Below are 17,256 nucleotides of genomic sequence, written 5' to 3'. Positions count from 1 at the left end.
TTTTACCGTGAATTTCAGAAGTTTTTATTGCATTCATAGAGTTTGAGAGATGTATGATTAACTTCCCTGGTCAGCAGTTAAGATGATTTTGTGTAACTTCGTGGCTCAGCTAAATGTAAGCTTGTGCTGTATGTACTGTGGAACTCCACTTACCGTATGATAAATTTTCAAACGTTGAGGTAGTTAGGTATCTTATCACATCCACTTAGAAGTACAATCAGAATAGTAATATTATCTCTTGAACCTGCAGCTAATGCAGTCTTTACCAGTTGTTCACTGATGTAGCTTGCTGCTTTCTCATAGAGCCTCTCAGAGGCGACCCAGCCTCTTCCTGCAGCTTGTGATTCACAATCAGACAGGTACATTTTTGTGTCCTGTTCAAAATCTGTTGATGCTTTACAATCCACTGGCAACGTGGTCTTCAACAGTTGCTGGCTGGTATAACTTGCAGGTTCATCACAGAGTATCTTGGAGTCCATTTTTTCTGCCAGGTGTGGGCGTGAGTCATAATTAGATAGGTGTGCTTCTATATCTTTCTGAGGCTCTTCCATGTCTGTAGATCCTATTGTCAGTGCATTCTTTTGCAGCTGTTTATGGATGTGACTTGAACTGGTTGCACAAAAAGTGTCAGTGTCTGTTTCTTCTTGAGCTGCGTTCTGTGACTGTGGCTGAAAACTCTTATATTGACAAATTTTTCTGTCCTCTGACTGTGTCAGTTCTTCAGAGTCACCTCGTGTAATATCAGACTGTTTTATCCCTCTGTTCAGTTGACCTTTTTCATCATTACTGAAGAGAGACAGCTCTGGATCAGCTTGTTTTTTGTGGTCATTGGTTTCCTTAGGAACTTTGTCTTCACTTTGCAAATAGCTACTCCTAGAACATTTTGGCTTGCTTTGTGTGAAGTTGCCTTTTGAGCCACTAGGAAAAATATTGGAGTACAGCATCTCTATTCCATCTTGCAGACCATTAGTAGCCTCAGAGTGGTTTAAGTCCTCTTCAGAGAGGGTCATCAAATACTGACATTTATACAGAGAGGCCCCGTTTTGGTGAACATTTTCATACATTCTCAAATAATGAGTGAATGTTGTTAGTGTTACTGCACATACTTGATTGTAATCCAAAACCTCCCAAAGCCCATTAGAAGCTAAAACAAGAAATTGGCAAGTATTATCAATAGGGACAGAGATGCTGTGAGGTACAGGTATAACAGATTTTTTCAGTACTGGATCTCCATGGTGTCCAAGACCCCTTGTAGTTTTAAGGTGACCCTCTACTAATCCATCTGGTTCATTAGTGCTGATGTTTCCACCATTCCGAAGTATGCGTTTTCTCTCACGTACATTAGATGTGCTGTGATCTTCTGAGAGGCAATAACTCTTGCCATTTTTACATAAAACTGCATGTACATTCCCTAAAAGTGAAATAAATACTTTGAGTTATAGCACGCTGTTTTTTGATGCTGTTACATCAATGATTACTATTTTGCTAAGGACTAGGGGAGGGAGGAAAAAAAAAAGCTGAGATTGTTCTATTTCTACAGTCATAGGTAGCAATATGACTATTAATTAATCCAGTTCCGTTTTACAGCAAGGTTTTCTATGGTGTCTTTCTCCCAGTATCCGTAAGGCTATACCAGATCCTTGTTCTTTGACTACAGCTAACCTTCTGCGAGGAATCTGACATTTCATTCAGCCTAAAGTACAGTCTGATGGAAATGTTGTACCTTGATTGGTGTTTAAGCCAGTGTGCATATGGATGATGTCTAGTGCTCTTTCTCAAATACTCTTCTAGGAGATTGTGTGCTCTCTAAATACTTCATCTGAACTAACCCATCAAAAAGGTTCAGGTTATGTTTAGCAATACATAGTTTCTAGTACCTGAAAAATAATTTGGATGTTATTTAGCATTTACAGTTTACTAACATGCCTTAAATCTATTCCTTGCATAGGGAACCTAAGGGAGCAGGAGTTCTTGCAGTTGTCTTAGACTAATTTATTTCCTTTAGCAGGAATAGGTACTTTACCTTTCTCTCAACACTCATGAAATCCAAAGGGTGGGAGTGGGAAAAGTGTTGCAAACCACAACACTGCAGGTGACTAGCCTCATTGGTCTTGAATGCAGAGCATAAAGGAAAGCATCTCTGAAAAGGCAGTATTTGAGATCTCCTGTGGCCTCACTGGGAGGAGACCATTTTTGTGGTGGGGAATTTGTTGGTCTACTCCCATGCCTTGGCGTAAGGGTAAAAATGATGTGTTAAAGAGAACTTGAGTGGGATGGTTGCTTTGCAGATGCTAAGCTGGCTACAGTGTGTTCATTTATATGGTGTAATTAATATTTTCTGACTAGAGTAGGGCACAGATCTACTTCGAAAAGTGTAAGTAGGCAGTGCTTAAACAGTTGCATTCTTTGGGAAGTATTGGTGTTATCTGGTGTAGGGGACAGCTCCAAGTATAGTTCATGTGAAGGCAGATTCTCTAGAAGGTGATTCACAGCATTGAACTGAAGAATATCTTTTTTTATTGATTATATAATATAAATATCTTAAGTTATCTGCAGTGTGAATATATTCTTGTTCTCTCCCCCTTACTGTGATTTCCATGGAGAGCGAGTTGATTGTCTAAAACTTCCTTTGATCCCTCAGAATAAGACCCCCAGCTGAAACCCTAACAAAGGGTGTAATATGTGAAACAGTTTGCAAGGAAGAGTAAAATCTAGTTTGCTTTTGGATGATGCAAGTTCATCTGCAAACCAGAGACAGGGCAGAAAAGTCAACAAGAACCAGCTGACCTATTTATATGGTATGAAATAAAGCAATGCTGCCATCTCCTGCTCTGCATATCTGATCGTTCTCTTCAGTTCCTCATCTGTTTCTGAAGGAACGTGTTTATGCTGCTGTAAGAACACATTCCTGGGGTGAAAAATGAAGCTTATGCAAATCTTTTTTTCTTCAATGTAATGAATCAGGTGGGAAATTAATGTATTAGTTTAAATGAATATATATTTAGAAGTGGTTCAAAAAGGCTTGAAGCATCTCTGATCAATTTAATGCCTTACCTCATTTACAGGGCTTGAGCTTACAGCATCTTTAAATGAGGCCAGCATAAAATTTCACCTGGGAGGGCAGGATGCAGGCAGGTAATTACAACTGGAAAACTTAAGTTGGGAAAATTCTCTAATAATTTTTTTTAACATTCATCCTATGTCTCAAGCTTATTGAAAGAAAAAGGGTGGGGGGAGGGAAGTGTTTTCCTTGGTATGAAAACATGCATTTGTTAAATCTGAAAACATTACAACTTTTGTCTGAGTTGCTGCTGTACTCGGTTAAAGGTAGGATTGCATCTCCTGCAAGAATGTGATCTGGTACTAGATTACAGTTTTATTAACAAGTAACAGTGAAATGCAGGTGACAGCAAAAAATGCTTGTTGAAGGTAGAGAAAGTATGGATATAGCAACAAGTGTTAGGAGAAATGAGGAAAGGGGGGTCAACTGCAGTTACATATTTCAGTGTCAGCGCAGGTTCAAGTTGTTTTATAGCATTCCATAGATTTGTGGAGAATAGCATATATTTGCTATATTTTTTAAATACGGGATCAGTTTTATCCAAATGTGGATTTTTTCACCTCCTGAAGAAAAGAAGCATCTCAAAACATTGTCACTTTCCTGTTAATCTTTGTGGCAATATATAGTGGCGCTTAAGTCTGACTGAAAAGAACAGAAAACATTTTAAGCATGTTCCAGTGACATGAGGAATTTATCAGATCTAGAATAAAGTTCATGATTGCCTGCCCTAAAATGATGAAATCTTAAGCCTCCTATTGACTTTAAATAAATAAAAATTACTACTTTTACACAGATCATTTGCATAATATGCAGCGTTTCCTAATTGTCTTTCATGTTAGTAAATTTACCACCTTAACGCAAATATCGTCTTGAGGGTTCTCATCCAATAAGGTTGGTACTTATTGTCTGATGCTGGTATCAATTACAAGGGAATTTATTGTACCTCCTTCACACTGTCAAGTTAAAGCAATTGCAGCCTTTGTATTTCCAAATCCTTACTGCCAGTAAACCTCTGAATTAGCTTGTTTTTCTCTCTTTATTGGGTGGAGAAAAAAAAATCCAATGTGAGATGTACATACCTATGTTAGCAATGTGCAGTAACCCAGCAACATCCTCAGCTGTCCTGGTTAATGGACTATGTGCTCTGTTTTCAAAGTGTGTTCTTTCTTCTTCATTACCGTCTGTACTTTTGCTGGGGAGTCTTTCTATCAAACAGGTAACAGCTGAGCAGCCGCTCCAGCGAACTTTGGAAACTTCATTCCTTCCTAGTCGTAAAAGTCTGTCCATTCTCCAGAAGGACTTGGCGTATGCTTTGTGAATCCATTCGTAATTATTGGTCTTGTTGGTCTCATCGTTGTCCTGTTTATCAGAAAAAGTCATTTCCTTTTTCCTGTAGTCTGCCTCGATTACTGTGGCAAAAGAATTCAGAATTTGCTGTTCCTCCTCAGTCTTTTTGTAGGAAGAATCTGTTTGAGCAAGCTGATCAAGAAATAAAAGTGGAAGCTCTGCTGCAACCATTTCTGCAGCTGTCACACCATGATAGCCATCGACTAGCCCCAGAAAACACGTATCTGACCTATTTCCGTAGTTGTCCACTACAAAAAATCTGTCTTCCATGTCTCCCTGCCATGTGGAATTTTTATCTTGGCAAACTGATAATGCTTTTATTGAAGAATTTTTTATTTTTTTAAGAATACTAGGACTGGTGTTGAGATCACAATATATTGTAGGAGTGTGATCATCGATAAGGAACTCAAATGAATAATCAATCTTCTGCCTATGTCTTTCAGAATATTTAGGAAGCTTGGTCAATTTTGAAATTAGCTTCTGTCTCTGAGCTAGAAGTGTTTCATTGTCCATCTCTGTTTGTGAGCTATTGTAGCCCAGCAAAGTTAGGGCTTTGTGTTTTTTATTATGGTAAAAAAGATGGTGTGGATATACTGCTTGTTGACATGCTGAGCAAAATACTGAAATACACTCGGCATTTTCATTCTCAGGTGCAATTGTGACCTCCTCCAGATGATCCTCCTCATCTGTGCAAAGTTCAAAATGAGATGGGTTTGATTTGTCTTGTGATTTTTCTTCCATGTCATTCTATAAGAGTTCAATATGCAATGAATTTTCACTCTGATATTAGGTCTTCTTTTCACTTTTTTATAAGCTCTAAATTACATCACTGTGTACTGTGACCCCTGTTTATATATGAAATTACATAAAAGGTGGAAGAACTATGTTTAAAAATTAGTAATACAACAAATTCAAGAACTGAAAAGTTTTGAAATATAAAATGAGTAACAACTTGGATTTATACTTGCTGAGTAGTCAAGTTCTAGGTCAGTTCTTTGTTTCCTCCTTGTGACTTGATGCATAGCCCTGTGCCTTCGCAGTGTTAAAAACTGCAAGTAGTTCTTCATTGGCTTTTCTGTATCTATTCATCACTTTCCAGACACAGCAGTGTAGTGGCTCTGTATTTAATATATATATATGTATATATATTTGAGATTAATATTAAAAAAAAAAACAAACTTCCAATTTTGCATGGGCCAGTAGCATTAGTATATCTCTTTAATCGATCACACTTACTGGCAGCAGTTTTGGTTGTGATGAATTTAGAAGTCAACTGGAAAAAAGATTTTATAAGACAATAAAATATTGTCCACATATATGTAATTTGTTTTTCTCACAAGAGCTAGGCTTAGCAATGTTAATGTTCTTTTAATGTGGGATGCTCTTTGAAAGTGTCAGTTTCTACATTAAGAAAGCATAAGGAAGAGCAAAAATATCAAGTGGGCCAAGCAGTGTTTGAGCTTTTAGATCTCTGGGTAACACACCTGCTCCTGGAGTTTGGTTATTTAGTTCAGTATTTACAGATGGAAAAACAATAGTAAAAAAATGTACTTGTTATAGGGTTTATCATAATCTCTTTGTAGATTTCTGACTTTGTTAGGCTTTGTAAACTCCTGCTAATCCACCACCAGGACGAACAGCGGTAGTTCAGTGGTAGTGATTTCTGACAGCCGCATTGAAGTGTGGCAAGTCCATCCTGTTTTGACCTTGTCCATTTTCTGAGACTCTGTCTTTAAACTTGATACAGACACACCTTAAAGCAGTTCCTCTGCAACTGTTGCCTCTTCGAGGACTTCAGCTGGCAAGGACACTTACTTCTTTCTCACTCCTTCTGTCCATTACCTGTGGGCTTTCAGAATCTTAAAGAATCCAAATACCTGTGAGCAGCTGAGGTAGAACAATATAAAATTATAAAGAGGAAAATCTCTTCTGTATAGAGTGATGCCTGCTGAAGTGTTAGTAGAGCTATTTAAAAACAACAAAAAACACAACTTTTGATGCCATCCTTTACATTGTCCTTACTGAGGTGGACTTGCAAGCAGCTACAGCTCTCAATCTGATGTACGACCAGTTTAGAGGAAAGTCCTTCTCTCAACTAGAGGTGAGCATCAGAAATCCTCCAGATGTGCTGCACCATTCAGTGGCGCAAAATAAGTAGGTGTATGGTTGAACTATCAGCAGAAGACAAGCTTGCACAGCTTGTCTCTCTTCCTTTATTTTGCAGTCTGAATCCGAGCACAAGCCTTTTCACTGCTGTCTTCGTAATGACATGTTCATGTCTGAGAAGAGTTAGGGCTAATATATACAGAAAATCTGGCAAGCTGTTTTCAGTCAGCCTTTTAAATATGAACCCATTTTACATATGGTGTATATAAAAGCCCTTAGAATTACAGCCAGGAAGTTGAAAGTTTTCAACAAAATGTTAATTTGGCCTCAGGAAACTTAATTCTTAACACTTGCACACTCTGTAGATGTGTATATATTTGTAAGTGGGTGTAAGTGTTAATAAATCATTATTTTGGAGGACAAAAATGGTCCTAGTTTATTACAACTTGTAAATAACCAGGGTGATGTATATAATAATTCATGTAGAATAACAAGATATGCTACAGCTCTTCAGTTGAAATCGTTTTGCTCATAATTGTTAAAAGGACAGCCTTGATGTTAGATTTGTGTATAGTATGCATTCATTGTTTGTGCATACTTCATATATTTTACAAGCTGAAAACATGGTAAAAATGAAATTAAAAAAAAAAATCCCTTTGTTAATTTTTTATGAATTGAAAGATTAGTTTGTATTTCCTTCTCTCCTTGCATCTCCCTCACCAGGAACAAATAAAGACTTGCAAGTGTTTTGCTGTAGGGTTAAAGGATAACAGTGAGATATTGCCATCACAATATAAGAAGCCAAAGCTCTCAGAAAGGGAAAGCGAAAATGCAGCTTTCTAGCTCACTGCAATTTCCTTGTGCCTATTTAGGGAGCCTAAACCTGGCACTGTTTAATGTTCTGAGTTAAAAATAGAGGTGCAGTGAGGAGAAAAAAAAAAGTTGAAGAATGGGGAGGGAACCACCATTTGAGATTATGTGTGTTTTCAAGGGTAAAGAATCTTATTTACTCCTTGTATCCCAGCAAAGAGCTGTTTGGTCACCTCTCAACCTTGCTCCTATGGAAGGGAGGCTGCCCTGCTGTTCTGCTGTGCCCACCCGCTGCCCTACTTGTGAGAGCAGCACAACAGAGGCAGACCACAGGGCTGTGGGCCAGGGGCTGGTGTGGCTGAGAATACCATTATCTCAGTAAATCTTGTATCTCTGGCACTTGGTACTGCTTGCTGTTCATATAGCAAGGAGGGGTTATTTTCTGTTTCTGCAGTTTGTCTTTACAATATGTTTTTGTTTTGTTTTTTAAGTAGTGAAGATGCCACTCAAGGAGTTTTAACGATCCAGGATTTGATTTGTGGCCAAACAGAAGTCCCACATGCCTTCACCTCCCTCTGACACATGCCATTCCTGTCTCCACCCAGAGCTTGCTTCTTCCTCTCTTACCTTTGTCAGTCAGCAACTAAATTGTACAATCTCAAGTCCAGAATACCTTCCTCCTTGAGCATTGTATTATTATTATTTGCTACATGTTAGTGGTCTTAGAAAACTCACAATTTGAAATGCTGAGAGCAGCACCAGGAAAGGTGCCTGCCTGCCTGAGGGTGACAGGAGGAGACAGAGAAGGGCTGAGTGATGTAAAATGGAGGTCATGGTCTTACTGATCTTCCCATCACAATATTATCAGTTAATAGGCATGAACAGGCTGCACTACTGCAAATTCTTGCTGAACAAGCAAATGCATCATACCTGTATACAGAAAAGGTGACAGGGACTCAGCATTGCTGGCATAGCCCTTTCCTTAGTGTGATGTGCCTCGTGCTGCAGGTTCCTGCCAAGCAGCAGGCATGGGTGGCCACTGCCTTCCACTGTTTTCTAGGAGTGCTGGGCCTCCCAACCCACCTGCAGAGAGGATGTTGCAGAAGGAGCGTGACATCTTCTCCCAGGTGAGTCAGCCTAGGTCAGCATAGCACCTGACTTACTGTATTCCCAGCAGCAACAACACAGCTGCAAGGAAGTCCTGTTGCGAAAGGTGTGGGAAGAGATACAGGTGAACCTGGTGAGTCACGAGCTGTGCCGAGGGCAGTGCCTGCCTCCGGGACTTGGGAACACTCCCAGCACTGGCCTGATAATAGGCAAGGAAGGAGGAACTGATTAATAATTAAAATAATTACGGAATAATTTAAGGTAATTAGCCTCCTCATTTATCTTCCTAAGCGTTGTTCAAAACTGGAATCATGAGATTCCTGGCCCATTGGTTTCATGTCATCTTGAAATCGTCTCTGTCATTAGGTCGTCTTAAACAGAACTGTAATTTGTGACACTGTCCACCTGAAAAGAGGCACAGCTCCTCAACCAAGAAGAAGCACTTGAACTGGGTTACGGCAGCAAAAAAAAAAAAAAAAAAAAGGCAAAGTAAATCTTCCTACATCATAACTATTTTGCCCCTGGTGCCGGTTGCTGAGTCTGTGTGGTGGGGCAGAGGCACTGGTTTGGAACCCATTGAGGGCCTGCGTGGGGTGATCATCTTACAGAAATAAAAGTTTTTTTTTTTCCTCTGTGGCTTTATTTTCTAAATCGATGTGGTATCAAGCGTGTGGGTTGCCGATGGCTTGAGCACAGCTAGGAGGTGTGAGGCTGCTGGGCACCCACCTGCTGCTGCTGGGGCTGTGAAAAACCCTCCCTGTATGATTGAAGTATGCTGAGTGGGGTCCCAGAGAACTGTGGGGATGCAGATGTCAGAGGATGGAGTACAGAAACACTGAGGAGGCACAAGGAAGAGGAGGTAAGTGAGAAACAGGTGATATGTACTATGTCTACGTGAAGCAACGGAGAGCTCTTGCCACCTTGAAACTACACAGTGTAAGGCTGCATGGTGACTGCGGGTGAGTAAACAACATCAGCAAGCAGCTTCTGAACTTATTTCACATGTGCTTTGTGTTGTATTGGTGAAGGCAGTAAAACGCCTCTGCTGCCTGAGTCCAGCCGCCAGCTTCTCACTGGGTTTTGGTCCCCCAAAACTGTGACTGCGGTCATAATGAGCATGCTTGGGGTAAGAAATGAAAAAAATGGCAAATTGCTTTGGCACTTGCAAGACACTTGTGTTGCTACAACAGTCTTGAGTGTTGCAATGACATTTTCTCTTTTTTTTTTTTTTTTTTTTCCTTTAAAAATGGGGTGTGAGATTCTCTGTAACAAAGGCCTCCTGGTAAGGTTTGCCATCTACATTATTAATATTCCATGTAAGCAGCATGGGAAACTAACAAGGTGCTAGAGAGAGCATAAGGAACAAAACTTTTGCGCTCTTAATACTTCCAGTGGTTCATAAAATATTGATAGCAGCTCTGAATGCCTGGTGGCCAAGAGGGAGGCCACTTAACCCACAAGGAATGTGCTAATGAAAGAACATAATGGGATTTTATACTTGGAGAAATTCCCCAGAGGGGGGAAGAGCTCTGCTTTCTCCATTTGCATTGAATGGCATGAATAAAAACAGGTGGGAGAGCAGGAAGAGTCCTGTCTTGAACAAAAGGAGAGGGAGAGAGGTGTGGGGTCGGACACAGAGCCCTGCCTGGGTTGAGAGATGGGGTCGGATGGGCTTGTGGAGCTGGGCACCAGGCAGGGAGGCTGCTCTCAGAGAGGCAGTGTTGTTCAGCATCAGGCTGTTATTAGCTGAGTCACTCGTTGTGTGGCCAAGATAGGCCCCAAAAGCTCCAGATGACAACTGGGTAATAAGCAGACACCAGACACACCCTAAATTGCATTTTAATTTTCCTCTTTTGTTGCATCAAGTGCAACTGCCTCCTTTGCTGGAATAATGTGCAGGTTTTTGCATTTAAGCTTGCCTGGTGTTTGGGGTGAATTCAGGCGATGGCAGCAAACCTGGACGTGGTGGCTTCTGGGAGCACCAGCTGCAAACAGCAGCCTCATCGAGGCCACCAGCAGCCTGAGAGAGACCTGAGAAGCACAGGAGCTGGCACGATGTCTCATGAGCTCCTGGCTGGCTGTGGGGCAGATGAGAAGCCTTCCTGGGATCAGAGGCTGCTCACCTGAGCTCGGGAGCCAAGCAGCAGGGCAGGGGGCAGCTGGATTCACCCTCAGTGCTCACTAAGCACCACTTTGAGACTCAGTTCTTGTGCAAACCCAGTGACATGCCCCGAAGGACAGAAACTGAAAGATGTGGCGGGGGCTTTTCAGACAATGCGTTGAGTTTGATTCTAATTTAACATCTTCATAATGCATACTTAATGACGGAAAATGAGCACTGGAGTGATTCTGTTGTGCTCAAATTGAGTTATGCATGCATTACAATGAGAAAATGAATACAAGCTAGCTTGTAAATTCAGCCAAAAGAAAAACTCTGTTTAACTATATGAAGCTGAGAATGTCATCTACAGAGTCATATTTTTCTGCTTTCCTAATGTAGTATAACCTGTAATGGCCAAATTAAATTCACTGAAGCTACCACAAGTCAACACAACCCAAGTTATAGTCGCGAGTTTCTGGCCAGCAAATGAACTATTCCTTGTTTATTCTTGCCAAAAGTGCAAATGTGATATTTTAGCTGTCACTGGAGTAGTTTCAGACAAAGTAAATCCTTGGGATTTGTTTTGTTTTAAATAATAAAATAGCACAAGTTGAAACAAGAACAATGATTTTAAACATGCTAAAAACATAAACATAAAAAAAAAAGTCTTACCTATCTTCAGATTGAGTGATTTCTTTTTAAGTTGTTCCTCCGTGATAGCAAGCAGTACCGCATTTGGAGTGAAATTAGTGTTTATAAATGTTACTATAGTAACTGTATCCGTAGCCACAGGCTGGCAGAGTTACTGTTCTGGCTACCTAGTGAGCAGCAAGGTAAAAAGCAAAGAGAAGAGACTGCATTGTAAGACAGCCACGATCTTGAGGCTGCTAGAGGGAAGTGTTGGAGAAGTGTTTTTTGCCTTTACAATAACCAGTGTGCTGCTTTGTGGTTTTCACATTAGACCTTCATAAACACACCATGAAATGTTTTATTTTAGTGGAAGTAAAAACTTTTCAAGCTCTTAAGGACCTAGAAGAATAAGGTGGAAGAATAAGGTTGTTTGCCTAGAGCACAATCCTGTGAACTCTGCCTGTGCAGTTGCAGACATAAAAAAGCACAGAGTGTCCCTAATAAACATCAGTGGGGTTACTTAGCCGTGTAAAAATAGTAACAGTGTTTTCAGCACTGAAACTTGTAATTCGTTTGTATATAGGTGTGTAAGTGATGTGTGGTTAAATAGCATTAGCTTACCATTTAGAGGTAATTATTCACCTTTAAATAATTTACCTATTTGGGGCTGGTGATTAAAATATACATATATAAAAGTGAGAGAAAGAAAATCGACACAATAGGAGAACAGAATGGCTACAGGAGCTGCCAGCAAAGCCAGGAGCCTGTGCCCGAGATGGGACACCCTAGGAGCCCATACACTGTTGCAGATGAGCTATTCGCTGGTAACATTCGCTGCCGAAGCGGTGTGGTGGGAAAGCTGAAAGTGAAACCAAGTGATTACAGTTTCGTTTTCAGGTCCGGGAGGAAAGTGGCAGCCTCCCCGGCACAAAGCACTGCAAGCGCAGAGGTGCAGGGCATTATTCTTACACCGCGGTTACCGCACGGCGGCTGTCTGCTATTCCAAAGCGTCATCCTGCCGCTTCCACGAATAATACCAAAGAGATCTCTGAGCAAATGTAAAGGAAACTCGATTATCCTATCCCCGTGCCGTTAATTCTCGCGCAGCCGGCGGCTGAGGCAGGGTTGTGCTCCCCGCCGCCTCCCAGGGCAGCGGCTCCTCCACCTTAACAGTCCGTCTTAAGGCAGGGGGATGGCAGCAGCCATCTTACGGGTCACTGTCACAGCTGCTCGGGAGCCCTGCACCGGCCCCAGCCTCCGCCACAGCCTCCCCACAGCCGGGGTCCCCACGGGGAAGGCCGGGGATGGGGTGGGGGCAGGTGCTGTGCCCCCACCCTTCACGTTTTCCTAAAGCAGATGAGGGAAGGGGGTGGCCCACATCAGTCTTTTGTTGATTTAAAAAGCTCAGCCGATAATAATAATGATTTTGAAATCCCCCTTTTCCACAATAAATACCCCAGTGTTTCATTCTGAAAGGGAGCTTGGTGTGTCCTCCAGGTTTTGTTCTTTGTTTTATTTTTTTGTCTTCCCGCATTTAACAAAAACGTCACCTCACCATATAACCTAATGCATGAGAATATCACCAGCAGCTGGGGAAATGGGGGCAAGGGAAGAAGGAGAACACAGGGAAAGCGTTTTCTCACTCCTCCTCTCCCTTATGTACCCCCATATACATCTCTCTTAACTTTGCAGAAGTCCGGAGTCGTTTTTGGCTGCCCTGTGCAAGGCGCCGAGGCCTTGCCGCTGCAGGAGCTCCTCATGCCCTGGGATTCCCCTCACTCTTCATATTGCTGCCTCGGGTTTACACATCAAAGCGCTGCGGATCCCACACGAGCGCCCAACCTCTTCAAGCGCGGTGCCCTCCTATAGAACTGCCATTTGTGGTTTCTCACAGCTCGGCCGCATTTTTACATGTGTGCGGCAGAGCGCAGCTTCCCCCGAGCCGCACATCCACCGGGCGCTGCGCTGGGACCATTTGCTTCAATTTGTGCCCTGGGTTAGAAGGCGACCCCTGCGAGACACCGACTGACTGCTGTCACCACTCGCTCCGGGACGAGGTGAAGGATCCAGCAGCCTCCCCACGAGTTACCCCGCATTTAAATCTGACGTTTTAACACTGCCTCCACCAGAAACCACCTAAAAAACCCCGAGCCGTTCTGGCACCCCCCTGTCCCCCTCACAGCCCGGCTGCCTTCCGCGGGCGCTCAGGGCGCCGCCCGCACCGCTTCGCCCCCCTCACCCGGCGCGGGCGGGCGGGCGGGCGGGAGGCGGGTGCCGGCTCCCCCCCTGCCGGCGGGGCCGGAGCCGCCCGCGGAGCGCCGGGGCCCTCCTCCCGCCTCCCCCCCCGGGGAGCAGCCGGCGGCGGCGGCGCGGCGGAGGGGAGGGCCTAGGGCCGGGCGCAGGGCGCCGGCCGGCCGGACGGGCGGCTGCCGCCGCGCCGCGCCGCGGGCATGGCGGAGCCTGGCGGCGGCGGCGCCGGACCCGGAGCCGGAGCCGGGCCCGGGGCGGCGGGGGGCGGCCCGCAGCAGGGCTCCCCGGCCGCCGGGGGGGTGGCGGCCGCCGCGGGTCCGGCCCGTACCGCCGCCGACAGCCCCGCGGGGCCCGGCTCGGCGCGCACGGCCGGGAAGAAGGCGCAGCTGCGCGCCGCGCCGCGGGCCAAGAAGCTGGAGAAGCTGGGCGTCTACTCCGCCTGCAAGGTACCCGGCCGCGGCGCCCACCCGCCCACGGAGGGTGGGGATTGACGGCGGCGAGGGGAAGGGCCGTGCCGGGGCGAACCGAGCCGAGCCGAGCCGGGCCGGGAGGGGAAGGGGAAGGGGAAGGGGAAGGGAGGGCGGCCCGGTGCTCCCCGCGGAAGTGGCGGCTCCTTTCCCCCCTCCCCGGGGCTCTCCAGCCGCGGGTCGCGGGGATAAACCCTGAGCCTGCCGACGGACGGGGCGCCCCCACCCCCGGTGTCGCCCCCTGCGGTGCCCGCGGCACGGCGGCAGCCCCGGCTGGCAGCAGCCGCCCCGGCGGGGCGCGGCCTCCGGGCTCCGGCAAGCCCCGGCCTCGCCGGTCACGTAGCTGTGACTGCCTGCCTCGCCCTGCCCCGGGCATCCCTCCCTCTGCACGCTCCTGCCCCGGGCATCCCTCCTTTGCCACGCTCCTGGCCTCCACCTGCAGCTCGCCGCCGGGTGGGATGCTCAGGGCTCGCCCCCGGTGGTTTTGGAGGTGGAGGGAGCGTGGTCAGGGCGCCTGCTCCTGCCCTCGGGGGCTGGTGACAGGTGCTGGTGTCGTCCGTGCGTGTCCACGTGCGGGGCAGGGTGCGTGTGGTCAGAGCTCGGGACGCGCTCCTGCTGCTGCTGCTGCCTGGGTGACTCCTGCATGCACGGGGAGACCGACAGGTTCAGGCTGGCAGTGCTGAGTAAAACCAATGCGTTGGAAATAACTGGGCTGTTTGTGAGAAAAGTGGTTTTTATTCCCTCTGCTCCCTTACTTTGGAACCCCCAAAAAGGCACACGTTGGGTCCAAGTTGGAACTTAAAGCTTACAGATGTAAAGAGGCATCCTAGTTTGGGTCCGTAGCCCTTTCTGGTGATGTGAGGAGCTTGAACCGTCTGGTGAAGGCATGTCGCAATGCTGTCATGTGAGGGCAAGTTAAGGAAGCTGCACGCTTCAGTTTCCTTGCTGTTTACAAATGTACAGGCATCTCTGTTTCAGCTTTGTTGCACTTGTGGGATGTGCAAGATTACACAAGTGTCAGGAAGATAAAAGAGCAGCTAGTGCACATGAAGCTGGTGGCTCTTGTTGAAGGCTGGGTGATGAGGTTTGAAGCTTTCCTAGTGCTGATTCCACTTTGCATCCCCAATATTTTATTGCTACCAAGACGTGCTGTTAAATCATACTGGATGTGGGGCATGTGAAGTCTTCACGGATGTGCCTGTGTGTATGAATCACTTTTTTCTTCCCTGTTTAGTTCTTTTTCCTTCCCTTGACATACCTCCAGCTGATCTTCATGAGGGTTGAAGCCTTTTCTTCAGGTGCTTTTCCCCGCAGAGGTGGCCGCGCCATGAAGGAGCACAGGCAGCCTTGTCTCTACAGAACCGCTCTGCTTTTTTGGGGACTTGGCAGTCCCAGACATGGCATGGGTGCTTGGTGGCAGAGAGGTGAGAGCCGTGAGGGAGGGGAGGCAGCCTGCCGCTAGCCCTTCTGTCCCTCCCGCAGGACTCTGGTGGTGGGGCGCAGCGTGGTGACAGCTCGTGCTGCCTGTGCCCTGCTGAGGTGTCCTTGTCGGCCCTCGAGGTCCAGCTCTTCTGCAGGGAGTCCCAGCTGGCTGTGTCCCTTTTGGCACTCCAGTGATGGATGGAGTCAGACATATGGCTGGGGGCACCGCAGGGCTTCATCCTCCTCCCCCGCCGGGAGCAAGACGCAGCCACCGTACTCAGTGCTGCTCCATGTGCAGATTAAAATGCAAAACCAACCTTTTCTACCTGATTTTTCTTAAGTAATTCAGTGGCAGGCAGCATTCTTTCAGGTCTCAAAACATCACCAAGTGGACATCCTTGTAAGCTAATCAAGTGCTGTCTCCTGTGGGGTACGGCGGAAGGATGCAGCTGGGTGGAAGGATGTGCTATACTTCTTCCTGAGCACCTGGCAGGAGCTCCAAAACTACGCTGCTTGGGTCGGAACATTAGCAGTGTGCAAGGAGCTGTAGCAGTGCAGAGAACTTTGAACTTTTTCTTACTCTGGGTTGCGACTTCTGTGCCATTTGTTTTGTGTGTGTGAGTGCGAGAGCTCAAACACTTGCACCGTCTTTGAAGGGGGCTTCTGTTTTCATTCAAGTGGCAGCCATATGTTAATCTTGTGTAGATCCACGTAGAGCTGTATGAGTTGGAGTGCAGAAAATACGTGACGACATCCTGCAGTGCTGATAACTTTTTCCCATATAAAATTCACCGCAAAATCCTACTGCTTCAGCACACAGAACTTATTGGAAACTTAACCTCAGAGATGCTGGGAGTAGTAGAGGCAGAGAGCAGGGATTTGCTAGGGCTGAAGAGCAGAAGTCAGAGGCTGTGTAGACTGCGGGTCCATCTGGTGACAGCAAAAGTATGCTGTGCTGGAGAGGACACTGCTGAGCAGAAAGGGGTGTGAGGCACTGCTCTGCGGTAGGACACCCAGTCCCCAAGAGGGAACACTCTGGTCCTTTTTCAGCCCTCCCTCTGCTTCACCCCTTGGGAAATATGGGCAAAGACGTCTTCAGTGTACACATAGTGTAAGCGGGATGAGAGCTGAGTTTAAGGAGCTCTTGCCCTGGCCTGGGACTAAAGAAATACATGTACTTGTGTTTTTTAATGGTTTGGTTTTGTTTTTCTGGTAGAGAATTGAGGCAGAAGACTTGTCGCTCTGGACCTGCATCACTTGACTGTTTCTCCTATTAAATAAAAAAGGGGTGGAAGGGCAAGAGCAGGCTCTTCTGCTTAAAACAGCCTTTTAAACTCCTGGGTTTGTGTGTGGGGAATGCACGTTCTGAACAATAAGATATATATTAGGAGCTGGCGCAGTTTTCATGATTTTCAGAAGTACACAGTAATGCTGTATTTGTGCAGTGTTTTGTATTTGGCACTTACAGCTGTGTATGTATGAATGGCTGCATACATCGTTTTGGTTTTGTCCAGTGTGAAATTGAGCATTAGGCACATGAGCGTGCCGCACTTCAATATAAAAGCAGCACTGTGTGACTTCATCCTCCATCTTCATTAAATACATTTATGTGTGTAAGTCTTCTAGGCTTTTTTTTTCTCCCTACTGGTTTACAGTATGTGAAAATACAACATAGGGAGTTTTTCTTAAAAATTATGTTGAAATGTGTACTATTTTAGTACGCTAATTTTTCCATAAAATTGCTTGTTTCTAACTGTATGTGTTACAGTAATGCCTGGATGCCTATAAATGTAATTTGAGCCCTGTAGCTTAAGGCATTTGCACAAGTAGTGGCGAATAACACCTCCTCGAAGACCCCATGCTTTAAATAACCAAAACAAACATCATGAGCAGGGCTAGATGAGAAGGTTTGGCTGAGACCCCACGGCAGGTGAATGGCAGAGTCTGAAGTAAAA

General features: G+C 45.5%; 2 protein-coding genes across 9 annotated transcripts in view; one reads left to right on the top strand and one right to left on the bottom strand.

Moving 5' to 3' along the window:
- Nucleotides 1-16: 16 nt before the first annotated feature.
- On the bottom strand, nt 17-11,700 carry PP2D1 (protein phosphatase 2C like domain containing 1). 4 transcript variants are annotated; one of them, XM_072033491.1, is made up of 5 exons: nt 11,205-11,700; nt 8,255-8,407; nt 6,162-6,295; nt 4,141-5,155; nt 17-1,411 (listed from the first exon to the last, which is right to left on the bottom strand). In XM_072033491.1, exons 4-5 carry the CDS (start codon nt 5,147-5,149, stop codon nt 168-170), a joined length of 2,253 nt encoding a protein of 750 aa, XP_071889592.1. In that variant the 5' UTR covers nt 5,150-5,155; nt 6,162-6,295; nt 8,255-8,407; nt 11,205-11,700; the 3' UTR covers nt 17-167. The 4 variants fall into 4 exon arrangements, with proteins under 4 accessions (XP_071889592.1, XP_071889590.1, XP_071889591.1 ...); XM_072033489.1 differs by having other exon boundaries at nt 6,224-6,295; XM_072033490.1 differs by lacking the exon at nt 8,255-8,407 and having other exon boundaries at nt 6,224-6,295.
- Nucleotides 9,189-17,256, top strand: part of KAT2B (lysine acetyltransferase 2B) — a 49,056-nt gene continuing 40,988 nt past the window's right edge. For 3 of the 5 annotated variants that reach the window (XM_072033487.1, XM_072033485.1, XM_072033484.1), the window contains exons 1-2: nt 9,236-9,290; nt 12,855-13,219. In XM_072033487.1, coding sequence (XP_071889588.1) covers nt 9,251-9,290; nt 12,855-13,219 — 405 coding nt within the window. In that variant the 5' untranslated portion in view covers nt 9,236-9,250. Of the gene's footprint in view, nt 9,291-12,854; nt 13,220-13,523; nt 13,859-17,256 lie in introns of those variants that run through there. The other 2 variants (XM_072033488.1, XM_072033486.1) reach the window with 2 other exon arrangements.

This window comes from Anas platyrhynchos, chromosome 2, assembly GCF_047663525.1.
Source record: "Anas platyrhynchos isolate ZD024472 breed Pekin duck chromosome 2, IASCAAS_PekinDuck_T2T, whole genome shotgun sequence".
In the NCBI taxonomy this organism is placed as follows: domain Eukaryota; kingdom Metazoa; phylum Chordata; class Aves; order Anseriformes; family Anatidae; genus Anas; species Anas platyrhynchos.
The sequence above is the reverse complement of the archived record's forward strand: the minus strand, read 5'-3'. Positions and strand labels throughout refer to the sequence as shown.